At 38.8% G+C, this 16,676-nt stretch overlaps 1 protein-coding gene across 2 annotated transcripts in view; it reads left to right on the top strand.

The window, feature by feature from the left end:
* adam8a (ADAM metallopeptidase domain 8a) overlaps positions 1-14,451 on the top strand; it is a 47,070-nt gene extending 32,619 nt beyond the window's left edge. For both annotated transcript variants that reach the window (XM_043678882.2, XM_043678880.2), the window contains 4 exons: positions 2,162-2,221; positions 2,970-3,041; positions 7,691-7,768; positions 10,954-14,451. In XM_043678882.2, the coding sequence (XP_043534817.2) occupies positions 2,162-2,221; positions 2,970-3,041; positions 7,691-7,768; positions 10,954-11,004 (261 nt within the window). In that variant the 3' untranslated portion in view covers positions 11,005-14,451. The remainder of the gene's footprint in view (positions 1-2,161; positions 2,222-2,969; positions 3,042-7,690; positions 7,769-10,953) is intronic.
* The last annotated feature ends 2,225 nt before the right edge of the window (positions 14,452-16,676 follow it).

Here is a 16,676-nt window from a genome sequence, read left to right as displayed (position 1 = left end):
GTTCAGAGGCTGGCAGCTTTTAGATCCTCAAGTGTGCCAGTTAAGGCCTGCACTTTGGGAGATCCAGAAGCAAGAAGTTAAGTCCTTTTTTCTTCTTCTTGCTAGGTGGGGATAGGTCGGTCCTAGGGGTGAGTGGGTGGGGTGCTAGTGATGATGGATGGAGGAAAGACAGGAGTGCCTTTCAGGTGCCAAACCCTTGTCACTGCAGTTCCGCCACAATTTTGGGGAACAGGCAATTGAAGCTTCCCCCTTTCACAACACAGCAGACAGGTCACTCTGGTTTCCCTGTTGGAGACTAGCCACCTTTCTCTTGCTGGAGAGGCAGGATTGGGGAGGTTGTGAGTTGAGGCCTCAAAGTTTCCATCAATTGATCGTTTAAAGGCTTTTATTACTGTTGAGTTGGGAGACTCCCTGATGGACTTTTTCACCCAGTACTCAGTTGCTGAGGTGGTGAGAAGGGGGTGAGTTTCTCTCCAGGGTCAACTGATCCCATTATTTCCCCTTCTCACAGAAAGGGGAAACTGCACACTCTGTCTCTGTTCTTCATGCCTTCATTGTCTAGTTGTGTTTTATCAATTCAACCTTAGAATGCTTTTGTGAACTTCCTTCTCTTGTTCTTCAAGTTTCAAATTTGCTACTCTCATTTTCCCTCTATTGTAGAAATCAGTCTAATGTACTCAATAACTTGAACAACAACTTATAAACAGTAACTTTTAACATGGAACTAGCCAAGGCAATTTAAAGGAATGTTATCAGACAAAACTCTATTGAACCACAAGGGTTTTTAGAAGTGTTTAAGGAGGGCAAGAGAGGTGGTGAGGCCTGGGAGGAATTTCCAAAGTTTGAGGCCCAATTATTTGGGCAAATATTACAACTGAGACCTGAAAAAATTGCAAATGCAAAGGAGTTCAGAATTGGAGAACAGCAGAATCTAGGAAGGATCGGAGGATGTTGGGGATAAGGAAACATAAATGAATAGAGATTTCAATACAAGGATGATAAGTTTAAATTCAGGTGTTGCTAAACTAGCAACTGATGTAAGTTGGTAAGCATATTTGAATTAATTAGATTTAGTACAAGTGAGGGTGTAGATAGCCATACCCTTGGTAAGCTGAGCTATATGAAGAGTGAAAAGTGAGAGTTCAGCCATGAGGGTTTGCACATGTCAGGAACTGACCAGAAAAGCATGCATGAAATTTTCAGTGGTTGGATGAAGGGTGAGTGGTGAGGGGGAGGTGACTGGAGTTTTGTGATAATACAGAAATGATACGAGGCAGATTTGGTTTTGGATAGGAAGCAGGTTGAAAGCTCAGCAAACTACTTTTGTTCAGTTTTCCTCTTAAACTACAACTTTACAAGCTTTAAGCAAACTAAGCATAATCTGATTTCCCTCTTCAAACTTGCGGTCTTGAACTTTAAAGGCCATACATAGTGCTGTAATTGCAATTTTATAATAAGAAATAGAGTCTATGGAATGTTCAAATGTGATGGACTCCTATTTATTGATTTCTTTATATTTTTTTAAAAACTCAAGATACCTGCTGCATTGTAACGTTGTTTCCTCCTTAAATCAAAAGTGAGGACTCAAAACATTCAGTTTCTTAGTCTATTTACCTTAAAGGAAGTACTTGTGTACAAAATGAAGCTTTCTGGTTGCAAGTCTAGACTTAGAAGTTTAGACTTGAGTTTCTATCATGCTTACTTTTATACCATTAACACATTGGATAATAAATGGTATCAGTAGAAACAATTAACAAATAATGAGAGTAAGACGTTATAATGCAATAAAAACCCTTGTGAAAATCTTGATCAGAGAAAAATGTAGTTGCTTTGTAATTGTCGCCCACTGATCGAAGGGTTACATAAAGTCTGTTCACTGGCACTTCTAGAACCGGTGAACAAATATTTGAACCTCAAAATTAAGCTTTTTTACTGCTCATTCTTATGAAAAGTAGCAGCACTATGATTGATAGTTAATAATCTGCATACTTAATGAGATGAAAAATATGTCCAGTAATATGATTAGTTAATTACTAGGAAAAAAATAGAATCACTATGTGATGACATGTCAAACAAAACTGTAATGAGCAAAGGTTTTGATAGTACTGAAGATGATATATTCAAAGTTTGATTTGTTCTTGTTTTGTTTTACTTCTTTTAGCCCCCAAAACCAGCTCCTCTTAAGAGTTTTCCTACAACTGTTACAGCAAAACCTATGCAGGTATAATAATAATCTTTCTTGGAAATCTGATACAAAAACTGGCTATTTCTGGGTAATACTTTTATTGCTCAATAAACCTGTGCTTTTTGCATCATCATAATTTTTATCACAACTAAACAAGAATATTTTCAGGTCAGGCAATATCTGTGAACAAAAAGACTCAATGAATCTGACCAATGGTCTTTCATCAGAGCTTCTCTTTCTAAGGTTTCAGCATCTTCACTATGCTAAAATCAAAAAGCCAAAATCCATTTTTTAGAAATTGCACAATATTATTTGAACAAAAAATAAACCTTTCCTTTGAAGAATTTCAAAAAGGTAGTTTAATATTTTTGGCAATTAGTTATAAACTGCTTGTGTCTCATGCTCAGTTTATTATCTCCTCGTCAGATTATTGCTTTACAGCCAATTGGGTAACTATTATCATGCGCTTAAGTGAATATTTTCTTCCATACTTTTAGTCTTTATGTCTCGAATCCTGGATTCAACAGTGGCCTAGATAGTTTTTCGAAACTATGATGATATAATCTTTCTTATTGATTCAAAGAGAGGGTGAGCATGAATTCTGTGGGTAAAGCACTTGAATCACGTTGGCTGTAGGTGAACTCCCCAGTCCAGCCAAGTTGTAAAAAATCCTTGTTGCCACATTCATGGTTTTGTGCAAGTGTATCTGTCTGTCTTTGTGATTTCTTTTTGTCAAATAATAATAGCTTTTGAAAAAATAAGAACAAGAAGTTTTTCTTTCTAGCAAAAAGTTGAAAAACTACATGCACCACCTCCAGTCCCACCGTCCAAACAATATTCACCTAAACGTGCACCGGTGAGTTTTAAGAATATAGTTCATTTATTTTGTCATAATTTTCCATTTTTTTAATGTATAATTGGGGGAAAATAATTATAACACTCAACAGGAAATAGTTAATGCATTGTACTTCTGAAACATTTCACACCACATGAATGGGGTGTCACAGATTCAGTAAGCAGACAACTTTTTCAGGCTAGTGATGCAATTGCATCATTCTTCATATTTAAACACAATGTACTTGCATGGTAGGAAATAACTGCATAATTTTATGAACAAAATTTTGGCCTGTGATTTGTAAAAATAGCAGTGAACAATGCAAATGTTGCAGCAACTTCAGACAAGGGTAGATGTGTGGCTTCATGCAATATTTCTATTGCAATTGTGCCACTCCAACTAAAATGGCACTTGTGTGTGCAGCTCATCAATGAAATAAATGGGACAGGATAGGATTTGTGGTGTTTGAATGATAGATATGAATGAAACCTGCCACGTAAAATTGAGACCATTTCAAAATACACTTTTAATGATTTACTTATTTCTAACAATCAATCTCTCTGGCCTAGAAAATTAACTTTTAAATGTGAAGTCTCATTCCTTCAAGTTCTAATTGTTGTTGAAAATGTTCATTTTCTCGATCTCAAGCCAATTTTTTTTTTCTTTCAGGTTTTCCATTGATTTTACCAATACTAACTGATACTTCATTTAGTCCTTTCATTAGAAATTCTAACGTTGCTATCATATTTATTCAGATTTAAGATCGACAGTCTATTTTCTGTCCTTGCTGTTGTACATTCATGTTTTAAAATTAATGTCTTGATCCTCCTTTGAATTCTAAAATTTTCCCGATCCACAGACTTTATAATGTTGTCAAAGAAAATTGTAAGCCACCTCCTTTGGTCTGACACCATCTTTAAACTTTATTAGCCGTGGCGCACTGATTTTTTCCTTTGGGTATTTTTACTTTAAAGGCATGTATGCTTTTTAACAGCCAGCAATAATTCTTTTATATGCTAGCCATTGCCTATTTAGCATGCTTTTAGTGTATTATTCCAATCAACCACAGCCAATCTCATGCTCATACCTTCATAATTGTCCTTGTTTAGATTTGAGATCCTAGTTACAGTTTTAACTACTACTTTTCCAATGGTCACTATTGCCCACAGTTTGTTAAAACTGAATACTTATGTACTCCTTTCTCATCGCATAATACTAGATCTAAGATGGACTGTTCCCCAGTTGGTTCAACATATTGCTCCAGAAAACTACCATAAACAGATTCCAGGAATTCTTCTGCCACAGCATTAGTGTTCATTAGATTTATCCATTAATATGTAAATTGATATCTCCCATACTGACTGCATTCCCCTCGCTACGTGCACCTCTATAACTTGATAATTTTTATTGTATTCCACCCCCCTCCACCATCACCATTACTCTAGCATGGTCTGTAAACTATTCCGAGTAGTGTTTGCTGCCTCTTGATATTTCTTCGCTCCATCTGATTCTATCCTATTCTAATGGCAGATCTTCTTTCATGAAAATACTGATCCTGCCTTTTATCAGCACTACTCTATCTTCCCTTCCTATTTGCATATCTCTCCTAAACATTGAATATGTTTTAATATTTAGTTCCCAGTCTTCGTCACACTGCAGTCATACCTCCATGTTGGCAATTAAATCATATCCTTGCACTTGCCCTAGTGCTACCAATTCACCTATCTTGTTGTGAATGCTGTCTTTCTAACACCTCTGTAATTGACTCAGGTTGATTCTAGGATTTGTTTCTGTTGCTTTTGACTTTCATTCACAGCTTACTCCTTGCCATAATCATCTTCGTTTTTATTCAATTCTGAATTTCCCCTCTGGTTACCAACTACTAAAAGCCTAGACTCAGCCCTCTCCCACGGCATTAGCATATTTCCCCACAAGGATATTTAAACGTAGTCCTGCTAAATTGTAACTCTTGCACAGGTTTAACTGCCCCCTACCTGCTCCCAGTGCCCCAGAAATCTAAAACCCTTCCCCCTGCATTATTTTCCCTGAGTGTTAATTCATTCAATGTTCTGATTTCTGTACTCACCAAACCTGTGATATTAGGAACAAACCTAAGATTGCCTTTGGAGGCCCCTGCTTTTTAGTCTTTTCCTCATTTCCCAAATACTTTGGTAGCAAAAACAGTGTGGCAGATTATTTAAACTGTGATTGGGATTCAGTCTTTTCCCCTTGCATCAGTTCTGCCATACCAGGAATAGTTCTGGTAGACTTTTTGCACTCCCTTCGTAGTCAGAACGTTCTTTCTCAGATAAGAACAACACTGTACATACCACTCCAGGTATGGTCTTACCACTGCCCTGTATAGTTGTGGAAAGATGTCCCTGCTCCAGTACTCAATACTCACATCGATGAAGGCCAACTTACTATTTGACTTCTTCACCAGCAGCACCTTCGTCACCTTCATCATGAAGGGCTTATGCCCAAAACATTTGATTCTCCTGCTCCTCAGATCCTACTTGACCTTCTGTGCTTTTCCAGCGCCACATTTTTCAACTTTGATCTCCCTTCCCAACTGATCCACAGTTCAGATAATACAGCCTGCAATTTTTTTCTATCAAAGTGAATAACCCTCGCTTATCCACATTATATTCATTTACCATGTATTTGCCCAGTTATGCAACATGACCAAATCACATTGAAGTTTTTTTTGCATTCTACCCACAGCATACCCTCCCACTCTTGTATCATCTGCAAACTTGGAGATAATTACACACAATTTTCTCATTGCAATATATAGTGAATAGCTGCAATCCAAACACTGATCCCCACACTACTCCAATAGTCACTGCCTGCCACTTAGAAAAAGAGCTGTTTATTCCTACTTTTTTTTGTTGTTTCCTGTTTGCCAAACAGTTCTCAATTCACTTCAGTACACAACACCAATCCCATGCACATTAACTTTTATTCCATTTTAATAGACGTTCGGGGTTTAACACAACTTTTAAAATATCTGGCTGCCTCTTTACTTTGGTGAAACACTGCTATTGTGGTGCATAGAGGATGAGAATTGATGTATGGCTATCATTAAGTTAAAACAGTGAGTCAGACTGAAAATTCAAATCCATGTTCCTAATGACTTAGTTATGATATTATTCAATTATAAAATAATTATAATTATTTTCAAAATGCGTTTGCTCTAAATTTGAATATATTCAAGAAACACTTCAAAAGAAAATAAACTCTGTACATGTGCAGGCATTCACATGTGCCTTTTTGTGTGACTGTCCATGCATTATATACTGTTGAATTAGACATCAATAGCCTATTTTTAACATTTTAGCCAAGTTAGACACATTACATTCTTAAAATTATAACATGAAATGAAATTTAACTTCAAAATGCTCCTGTTTCAAACTTAATACCAAATTGATTTGTGACTTTTTTGGATAAATTGTTCAGTTAACTATCTATATTCATATTATGATTGAATTTGCTCTGCAATTTGAGAGGGAAAAGACAGAATCAGAGGTAACAATATTACAGCTGAATAAAGGCAACTACAGTGGCATGAGGGAGGAGCTGGGTAGAATTGACTGGGAGAGGAGTCTAGCAGGAAAGGCAGTGGAACAGCAATGGCAGGAGTTTCTGGGAGTAATTCAGGAGACACAGCAGAGACTCATCCCAAGGGAAAAGAAGCATGGTACAGGGAGGTTTGAGGCAACCATGGCTGACGAAGGAAGTCAGAGATAACATAAAAGCAAAAGAGAAAGCATATAATGTTGTGAAAGGTAGTGAGAAACCAGAGGATTGGCAAGCTTACAAAGACTGATAGAGGACAACAAAAAAAAAGAAATAAGGAGGGAGAAGATTAAACCTGAGGGTAAGCTAACCAGTAATATAAAGGAAGACTGTAAGGGTGTCTTTAGATATATAAAGAGCAAACGTTAGGCAAAGGTGGACATTGGGCTGCTGGAGAGATAGTAGTAGAGAACAACTGCATTGGGCTGCTGGAGAGATAGAAGTAGTGAAACCCTGCTATTGTGGTGCATAGAAATGGCTGAGGAACTGAATAATTACTTTGTGTCTTCTACCGCAAAGACTGACACGAGTAATATCCCAAAAATTCAAGAGTGAGGGGGCAGAGCTGAGTATGGTGGCTGTCACCAAGGAGAAGGTGCTAGAAAAACTGAATGGCCTGAAGGTGGATAAATAACCTGGACCAGATGGACTACACCCCAGAGTTTTAACTGAAGAGATAGTGGAGGCATTAGTGGTGATCTTTCAGGATCGCTAGAATCAGGGAGGGTTCCAGAGGACTAGAAAATTGCTAAAGTGACACCTCTGTTTAAAAAGGGAGTAAGGCAAAAAATGGAAAATTACAGACTGATTGGCCTGACCTTGGTCATGGGTAAGATCCTGGAATTCATTGTGACGGATGAGATTTCTGAATACTTGGAAGTGTATGGTAAAATAGGGCAAAGTCAGCATGGTTTCATCAAGGGGAGATCATGCCTGTCAAATCTGCTAGAATTCTTTGAGGAAGTAACGAGCAGGTTTGCCAAGGAGAGCCAATGGTCCTATGTCTTATATGATCTAAATTGATGCAATTAGCAAATAAGGAGGAAATTGATGGTTTCTACAGGATGACAAAAATGAGCTTTTCCTTCTAGGTTGTGAAACCTACTATTCAGCCTCCATTACCACCTGTCAAACCATGCTTTCCAGCTGCAGCTTCCAAACACATCCAGGTAAATCTTCAATATATTTTTTTAAAAAACTGTTGCTCCCACTGCTATAAACCAGGAGTGTTTTGCAAATCCAGGCCAGGGGTGAATTAGGCTCACCTGTATATGAACAAGGAGAAAGTGAGGATTGTAGATGCTGGAGATCAGAGCTGAAAAATGTGTTGCTGGAAAAGCGCAGCAGGTCAGGCAGCATCAAAGGAGCAGGAGCATAAGCCCTTCAGGAATGAGGAGGATGTACCAAGCAGGCTAAGATAAAAGGTAGGGAGGAGGGACTTGGATGAGGGGCGTTGGGAATGCGATAGGTGGAAGGAGGTTAAGGTGAGGGTGATAGGCCAGAGAGGGGTGGGGGCGGAGAGGTCGGGAAGAAGATTGCAGGTCAAGAAGGCAGTGCTGAGTCCGAGGGTTGGGACTGAGATAAGGTGGGGGGAGGGGAAATGAGAAAGCTGGAGAAATCTGCATTCATCCCTTATGGTTGGAGGGTTCCTCGGCGGAAGATGAGGCGCTCTTCCTCCAGGCGTTTTGTTGCCATGGTCTGGCGATGGAGGAGGCCAAAGACCTGCATGTCCTTGGCAGAGTGGGAGGGGGAGTTAAAGTGTTCAGCCACGGGGCAGTTGGGTTGGTTTGTGCGGGTGTCCCAGAGGTGTTCTCTGAAACGTTTCCCAATGTATAGGAGGCCACATCAGGTGCAGCGGATGCAGTAAATGATGTGTGTGGAGGTGCAGGTGAATTTGTGACGGATATGGAAGGATCCCTTGGGTCCTTGGAGGGAAGTGAGGGGGGAGGTGTGGGCGCAAGTTTTGCATTTCTTGCGGTTGCAGGGGAAGGTGCCGGGAGTGGAGGTTGGGTTGGAGGGGGGTGTGGACCTGATGAGGGAGTCGCGGAGGGAATGGTCTTTCCGGAATGCTGATAGGGGAGGGGAGGGAAATGTATCCTTGGTGGTGGGGTCTGTTTGGAGGTGGCGGAAATGATGGAGGATGATACGTTGTATCTGGAGGTTGGTGGGGTGGTAAGTGAGGACCAGTGGGGTTCTGTCCTGGTGGCGATTGGAGGGGCGGGGTTCAAGGGGGTAGGAGCGGGAAGTGGAGGAGATGTGGTGGAGAGCATCGTCAACCACGTCTGAGGGGAAATTGCGGTCTTTGAAGGAGGAGGCCATCTGGGTTGTTCGGTATTAGAATTGGTCCTCCTGGGAGCAGATGCGGCAGAGGCGAAGGAATTGGGAATATGGGATGGTGTTTTTACAGGGGGCAGGGTGGGAGGAGGTGTAATCTAGGTAGCTGTGCGAGTCAGTCGGTTTATAGTAAACGTCCGTGTTGAGTCGTGTATATGAACAATCCTAACTATTAAGTCTACCTGGTTCAAGTCCAATCTCGTGTGGAATAACATCTCTGAACAGATTGATCAGAAAATATCTAAGTCCTGTTCTAATCCTACGCTAAATGAGGGAATTCACTTTAGCTCTACTTTTATTTTAGTTATAAGTAGACAACATAGTCTGACTTTTTTTTCATCCAGTTGGCATGATGGCTATTTAATTCCATATTCCTAGTTTAAATACTGCTCCATTTGATAGCTCATGTCTAAGGTAACTTCCTTAAAGAACAAAATCATATCACTCAAACAAAATCAGTTCAGTTATAGATAATGATTGGGAAGTGTTGTTACTGATTTTGAATTATCAATGTTTTAAATCCAAAGAATTTTAAACTCATAAGTAAGATGAGTTGCTCAAATCAATGAGAATTGGTTTGTAACCTTCAAGGCACATCACTCTTCCACACTGATGAAAATGGTGATGAACCAATTGTTGTCTTTATACAATTTAGCCCAAATTCTCTCTCTCTGACCCATTCACAATGCTGTCAGTTGTGTTGACTCTGGAGAGCCCAATATTGAACTGGCCCACACTGAGCACTTATTTGGAGTGTACAGCTCACTGGGAGCATAACAAATTGCTTTCAAATTGAAATGCTGGAGTGATTGGCATGTCCTGTTTTTTGATAATTAGAACTTTTAGGGGCAATTTCAATGTTGTAAACAAGTAAATAAAAAGCATGTATTTATCAAAGATTCTATTTAATTTTTGTTAAGTCTGCTCCCCATTCAAGAGACTAGGCAGTAGCACACCGCGCATGAGCCCCTTTCCCAGCCCCCATTTCCATCCAATACCGCCTGCCCCCAAGCTTGTCCAGCATCACCTCTCCCCACCCTGTCTACACCCCCCACCCACCGTCCAACCTCCTGTTCCCCCCATGCGCCCCTGACCCCATCAGCCTCCCCTCCCCCTCTGGGGCAGCCGGAGTGAACACCAAAATAAGACCACTGCTGCCTTTGTGGGGTAAGTCTCCAAATAGCGTGCGCAGACAGACAATAGCACACAGACATTAGAACATAGAACATTACAGCACAGTACAAGCCCTTCAGCCCTCGATCTGAACCCCATCTAACCTACACAATTCCATTCTCATCCATATGCCTATCCAGCAGACACAATCCAGCAAACATTTTGACAAGTTCAAACTCAGCCTAATACAGGACAATGTTAGAGAGAATATCTGGGGAAGGGGGGTTTAGGGTTCACTCCTATGTAGAACTCCAGGGAAAGTGTGAGGAGAGGGAGAGAGGGCAGGAGGTCAGCCATTTGGAGATGGGAACCCAGGCACTATCAATGTCCAGGACTGTTCTCAGCAGCATTTCAGTAAGCCAGGTTCACTTTTAATCACTGTAGACAAAGGACGCGATCAGGGTTGAAATAGCTCTTTGATGTAATGTTTCTATCGGGACCTCGTGCTCTCCTTCAGATGATTCAATATTTGGTTAGCTGATATTCGAATAATCGAGGTTCTTCTGTAGTAGGTGGTATAAGTAGAAGAGGTTCCAGATCAGAATGTAATGGAAAGGAATTGGAACCCCTATCAATACTGTTGTACAACATGCATCTAAGAATATGTTGTCACAGCATCGCTGACTCCTTGAGTGCCAATTGGCTTAGTTGGCCAGAGAATTGGTATGGATCAAATTTGTACTAATGGTTTGATCCCTGTTGATCTGGGGTGGATTTGGGAACTGCCTCTTCTTCTACATATGAGATGCTGAGAGTTGGACCTCCCTTCAGGGACAGAAGATGATTGTAACAGAAGTCAAATATAAAGTGTTATTGTGACTAAACAATATAATGTTCTTCTTGCTAGGTTGGTTACAAGCCAAAAGTTGCTTTAAGGCCACCAAATCAGCCCAGATGAAGAGGAAATATGTCACAACATCATTGTATTTCAGACGCACAGCTATGGAGCTGGTAGACTCGTTGTCTTTTTCTGTCATGTCAGGAAGAGGATAAAGCGTTATCTTTGTTTCCTTGTCATACAAGTTTGTACACTTTGGAAAAGAAAATTTAAACAGTACAAGATGGTTAGGTTCAAAAAGCAAAAAACTGAACATCTCCAATAATGGTGCTTTCACGGTACTGTTGCCTTGATATTATTAAAGATACTTTTTTTTATTTTAATTATGTAAATTAAAATAATTCTCCTGCAAACTGTGATGAGATACAATTTGTGAAGTAATCCTTCTATTTAGAAAGAAGCGATTTTTGAAGAGAGGAAATCCAGTAAAATATTACATTTGCCTGCTTGATTTGGTCTCTCACAATGTTCTATGCATGGATGTGAATCAGCAGGATCATTTTCTAGCCCCATTCCAGTATTTGTGAAGAAACAACTTTGCACTTCATTGTCCAGTTGAAGTATTTAGTCTGATTTGATCAAAATAAGGATTTTTACAAATTTTGTTTCAATTTTTTTGGAGGTTTGCCTAAATTAGTTGGTTCAAATAGAAAACAAAGTCTAGTATAGACTTAATTAGGCAAGTTGCCTATACTATACCATATTAAGATTTGATGAAATTGGTCTCTAATATAAAAGCTATATGTCATGGATAACCTTTCCTCAAAAAGCTGAGGACAGAATCAACAGGACACTCTGGTGAAAGGTCACTTACCCTAAACGTTAACTTTGTTACACTCTGCCCAAAAGCTGCCAAATCCAATGAATTTATCCAGCATTTTGTCATTATTACAAATCTCTTTTCTGTCCAGCAATAAATTGTTTCATTTAGAACAATTGGGAATCGGCCTAAGTTGAGCTTCATGTTGGAACTCTTTTGTCTGCATGTCATGTGACCTTGCCCATGATTGAACAATCCTCCCAGTGCTGGTTGATTTATCCTTTGGTATACCATGTTCTCCTCTCAATAATATTGTACCATTTCATTTATGCAAGTTTACAATTAAGGACAAAGTACTTATTTTATTTATAAAGATGAATTAGCATTCATTGCACAGTCCTCTTTGGTACATTTGCAGGGATTTAATTACTGACATTGGAAATACAGCTGTAAGCCTACAGGTGACCCAAATAACCAATCTTAAATAAGCAAATCCCAATCAGTATAGATTTGGGTAAAAGCAAACAAACAACAGAAAATGCTGGGGAAACGCAGCTGATCTGGTGAAGGGTCACTGGGCTCAACGTTAACTCTGTCTTCTGTCCACAGATGTTGTCAGATCGGCTGATGTTCTCCAGCAATTTCTGTATTTGTTTGTTTCAGATCTTCAGCATTCACAATTCTTTGTTTCAGATTTTGTTAGATTTTAGAACTCATCATTAAATGTACATTATTTCCCCTCAAATTTGTGCCTTAACCCAGATTACTAGAAGCATGACACATGCTTGAAGAATATTAAAATAAATTTTGATGGAGATATATGTATGTACAATTTTACTTATTCTCGATCAATGCTTTTGTCTATTTTAATTCAAGGAAACTTTTTTTAAAATGATCTAATTTTGTTTGTGTGCATTTTATTTTGGAATGTGTGAGAGAAATCAAACATTAGTGTCAAAGTTCTGATTTATAGGTTGGCATTCCTGATTAACACAGATTTCAAAAACAACTTGTAAGCCAACAAAAAGACAATTCAGAGGGAAAATAAATCTTAGAATCAGGTGCATAATTCATTAACTGTATTTTCACCTGAATGACTCTTGTTACATTTTTTAAAAAACATGAAGGTTAGCAGGAGAAAAAACTGCAAATTTCTGAATTGAAATAGTTTTTAGCTAGCTAATGAAGTACTTGGAAAACCTGATTGGAACAATGGGAATTTTTTTTAAATACATTTCCATGGTATTTGTGGTGGCAAGAATGCTTTTGAGCATATCAAAGATAGCAGTTGAGATGAGAGACCTCTCATTTCCACTAAATAAACAACTCTATTCAGAATTGCTAAAGTGCATTTTCTTAAAAAATGAATATGCTGAGATGAACAGGTTTTGATTGCCCATTTGTGGAACCTATATTTTGCACTGATTTTGCTTTAAAATCTTCTACACTATCATTTTAATCAGAGCAAAAAACTGTTTTGATTTAATGTTGTCAAAGGTTATTTAAATTTTCTCAACTTTTAAAATCAAAAATTGGTGAATTATGATATCAATTGTTATCTAGTTTTAATATTTGACTTTTCAGTTCCATTTTGTTAAATCCCACAAAAATGTTCATAAATTATTTGCACTTTTTCAGCTGGACTGAACAAATAATTGTCAGTGTGCAATGGGTTATTTATTTGCTAAGGAAAATAAATACTGTACTTGTAATTATGTACTGCAACTGGCTTTGAGAAATTGATTATTTTATTGTGTCCCTGCCTCACAAGTAGACCCGAAGTACAATTGAACCCATTTAACTGAGTGGCTATAGAAATAAGATTCTAAGTCCTAGGCAAAACTACACTAATTTATGCCATCATTTTTATGCCTTTTATTCATACCTTGATAAAAGTCAGAATTATGCAAGTTCCCCTTTCAGGATACCCTCTGATCCAAAAGCAAGAGGTGCTGTTTATGATTTTAAATTGAAAACTATTTCAGTTGACTGATAACACAGGATAGGCTTCACACCAGGTTTGTGGACATCCAGATTTTTCTTGTGTACCCGAATCAAGCACCTTTTTCAGAGTCTTTCCTAATCTCTCAAAAAAAGTTTAAAACTTAGCTTTTTAAATCCTCTACTTCCTTCTTGCAAAGTTTAATGGAATGGTGAGCCTGTCACAACTAAGCTGCATTTTTCAAAATGCCATCTAGGTCCTATACACATCAAACAACCTCAATTAGTATATATTACTGAGACTTCTGCCTGAGTCAGGTTTCATCCATTAGCAAAGCAGCAATATTCAAATTATTTGCTGCTCCACTTCCATTATAGAGTAGAGTTGCTTGATTTTAAGTCTTCCTTTTGACTAATATAGGCAAAATAAAACTGTCACTACTCTGTCCTAATTTCAGAAGATTACCCTCTGTGGCACTAGCAGCATTTTCCATTTTGCAGTAATACTACTACAGCCCAATATAAATTCTACTGGAATTCCACAAATTAATTTCACACCCAACCCAACAGACAGCCGAAGGAATTTTCACTTTACTCATCTATGTTGGGTTTGAACTGTCAATATCTATCTAGCTATGGTCCCCAATATCTATGGAAGAAATCTTTCATGTGTTAAGTTTATTTGGCAAACAATATTGTTTCTCTTTGAATTCAAGTGCAATAATGAATAAATGTTCTCTTGGTCTACTATGACATGTGATCTCTACCACAAGATGTATGCAATACAGATAACTATCTTAGCAGCACTTAAGTGTTTTTTTTTAATGACCAGACAACTGTTTCATAAAGACAGAATGTAGTGCCAAAAGTGAAGCTGTGAATGTGTTGAAGAACTGTGAGTAAAATTGGCAGAGACTTATGTTCAGAGATGTGAAAGCCACTACAAGCAACTGAAAGAGCAAAAAAAAAAGACCATAGTTGAAAGAGGAAGAGAAAATGGCTACAGCTTTTCCATTCCCAGCAAAGCACAAGATAGTGATAGCTTTGTTTAACAAGCTAAAACAGCTACCTGTCACAACACTTTGAACCAGTCTCTTCCCACCAGTGATAAGTGTATTCAACCATGACTCTTTCTGAAGAACAAAAACAATTGCAGAAATTCCAAGACTCAAAAGTGAGCTTTGAACTTCAAAATAACAAATATTTAATATGTCCCATTCAGGAGTTGAGGGCCTAGGTTGAAAAATAGTTCATTGATTTGCTCAGCTCAAAATTCTGTAAATTTGCCCAACTAAAAGATGGTCTAGTTAAAAACTGTATTAGATATGTGCTCTCAATGCAGGATCTCATCTGTTGAGAGAGAAGAAAGTTACTCTCAGAAAAGAAATTATGAATATGCAAATGTAAAAATTAGAAGCACTGAGAGACTATTCAACCCCTTGAGCCTGCTCTATCATTCAATAACGTCATGGCTCAGGGCACTGCGTGTCACTGCGGGTGTTTTCCTATCTTCCTGGTGGTGAAAACTGAATAAAGATTCGTGCACTTTGTGTCTCTCACTGTGTCTCACACCTGTGCGCGCACACACACCATTAAAAAAAAGATAAACAGGAGTATATCACACAGCATTGCCCTTTGATGTGAAGGGCACTGCTTGTCACTGGCCACTCGGGTGTTTTCCTTAAAAAAAGAATAACATCATGGCTAATCTGATTGTAACCTCAATTGTGCATTCCCACCTATCCCTGCTAACCTTGAAAGCTCCAGTTAAACAAGAATCTATCAACCCCTAACTTTAGAATTCATTTTCTGAAAGAATATTTTTAAGAGTCTCATCCCCTCAAAGAGAATTTTGTCTAAAGGTCTATATTTTCTTAGAGAAAACATGGACCCTACTACTGACCCCTCAGAATCTTGTATATCATAGAATTCCTACAGTATGAAAGCAGGCCATTCAGCCATCAAGTCAACACTGACCCTCTGCAGCCTGAGCCACCTACCCTGCATTTCTCATGCTATTCCACCTAGCCTGTACATCACTGGGCACTATGGGCAATTTAGGATTAGCAATCCACCTAATTCACACCTGAAGAAAACCCACACAGACGTGAAGAGAATGTACAAACTATACACACACACACACACACCCCTGAAGGTGGAATTGAATTAGGGTTCCTGGTAGTGTGATGCAGCAATGCTGACCATTGAACCACCTTGTCAGCCGGATATGTTTTGACTATATTTGAGATTTGCCGAAGAGCTGAATTGGTCAATTTGCAGCTAGGGCATACTTATGACAAACAGAGCATGTTTTGTATTTAGATGATAAAGGATCCAGCTCCAAAGGACATGTTACAAATTTTGCAGAGGTCATCTTGTGACAGGAGAAAGCAGCATGACTAACATGGGAAAAGCAGTTTTCATTTTAAGAAGCTGAATCCTTTTATACACGTGTGTGTGTGGCCTAAATGAAGCATAATGATGAAGTACAGATGGCTACTGGAGAGATACCAGCTGAAGATTCTGATGAATTATTCTACACCATATAGCAGGTTGGTTCAGTCAGGTCAACAGATGATATGTGGTTCCTGACTATTGAAGCAAGAGTTGCAGTAAGAGAATATAAAGTGCCAGATAGATATTGTGTGTCATGCAAAATTATGATCTTCATAGGTCTGTCCAAAGTGGCTCAACATGTTGATCCAAAAACAAAAACCTTGAAAATGAGGGTAAGGCTATATGATGGCATACTCATGCTGAGAGAATGTATTCCTCTGACAGTCCAAATCATAAATGGCAAGCAAAAGTCACTCATGTCAGCCAGGGCAAGTCTGAGCATTATCAGACTTGGTTCCTAATGAAGGGCTTTTGCCCGAGACATCGATTTTCCTGCTCCTCTGATGCTGCCTGACCAGCTGTGCTTTTCCAGTACACACTCTTGGCTCTGAGCATTATCAGTCCAATCTCTAATGTGCAAAGAGATTTGCAATGTATCGTGGCACAGTCTTGACCGTGGAACAGATCCTACAAG

This window comes from Chiloscyllium plagiosum, unplaced genomic scaffold (assembly GCF_037043375.1).
Source record: "Chiloscyllium plagiosum isolate Xiang-an unplaced genomic scaffold, Cpla_swu_hap1 HiC_scaffold_43, whole genome shotgun sequence".
Taxonomy (NCBI): Eukaryota; Metazoa; Chordata; class Chondrichthyes; order Orectolobiformes; family Hemiscylliidae; genus Chiloscyllium; species Chiloscyllium plagiosum.
The sequence above is the reverse complement of the archived record's forward strand: the minus strand, read 5'-3'. Positions and strand labels throughout refer to the sequence as shown.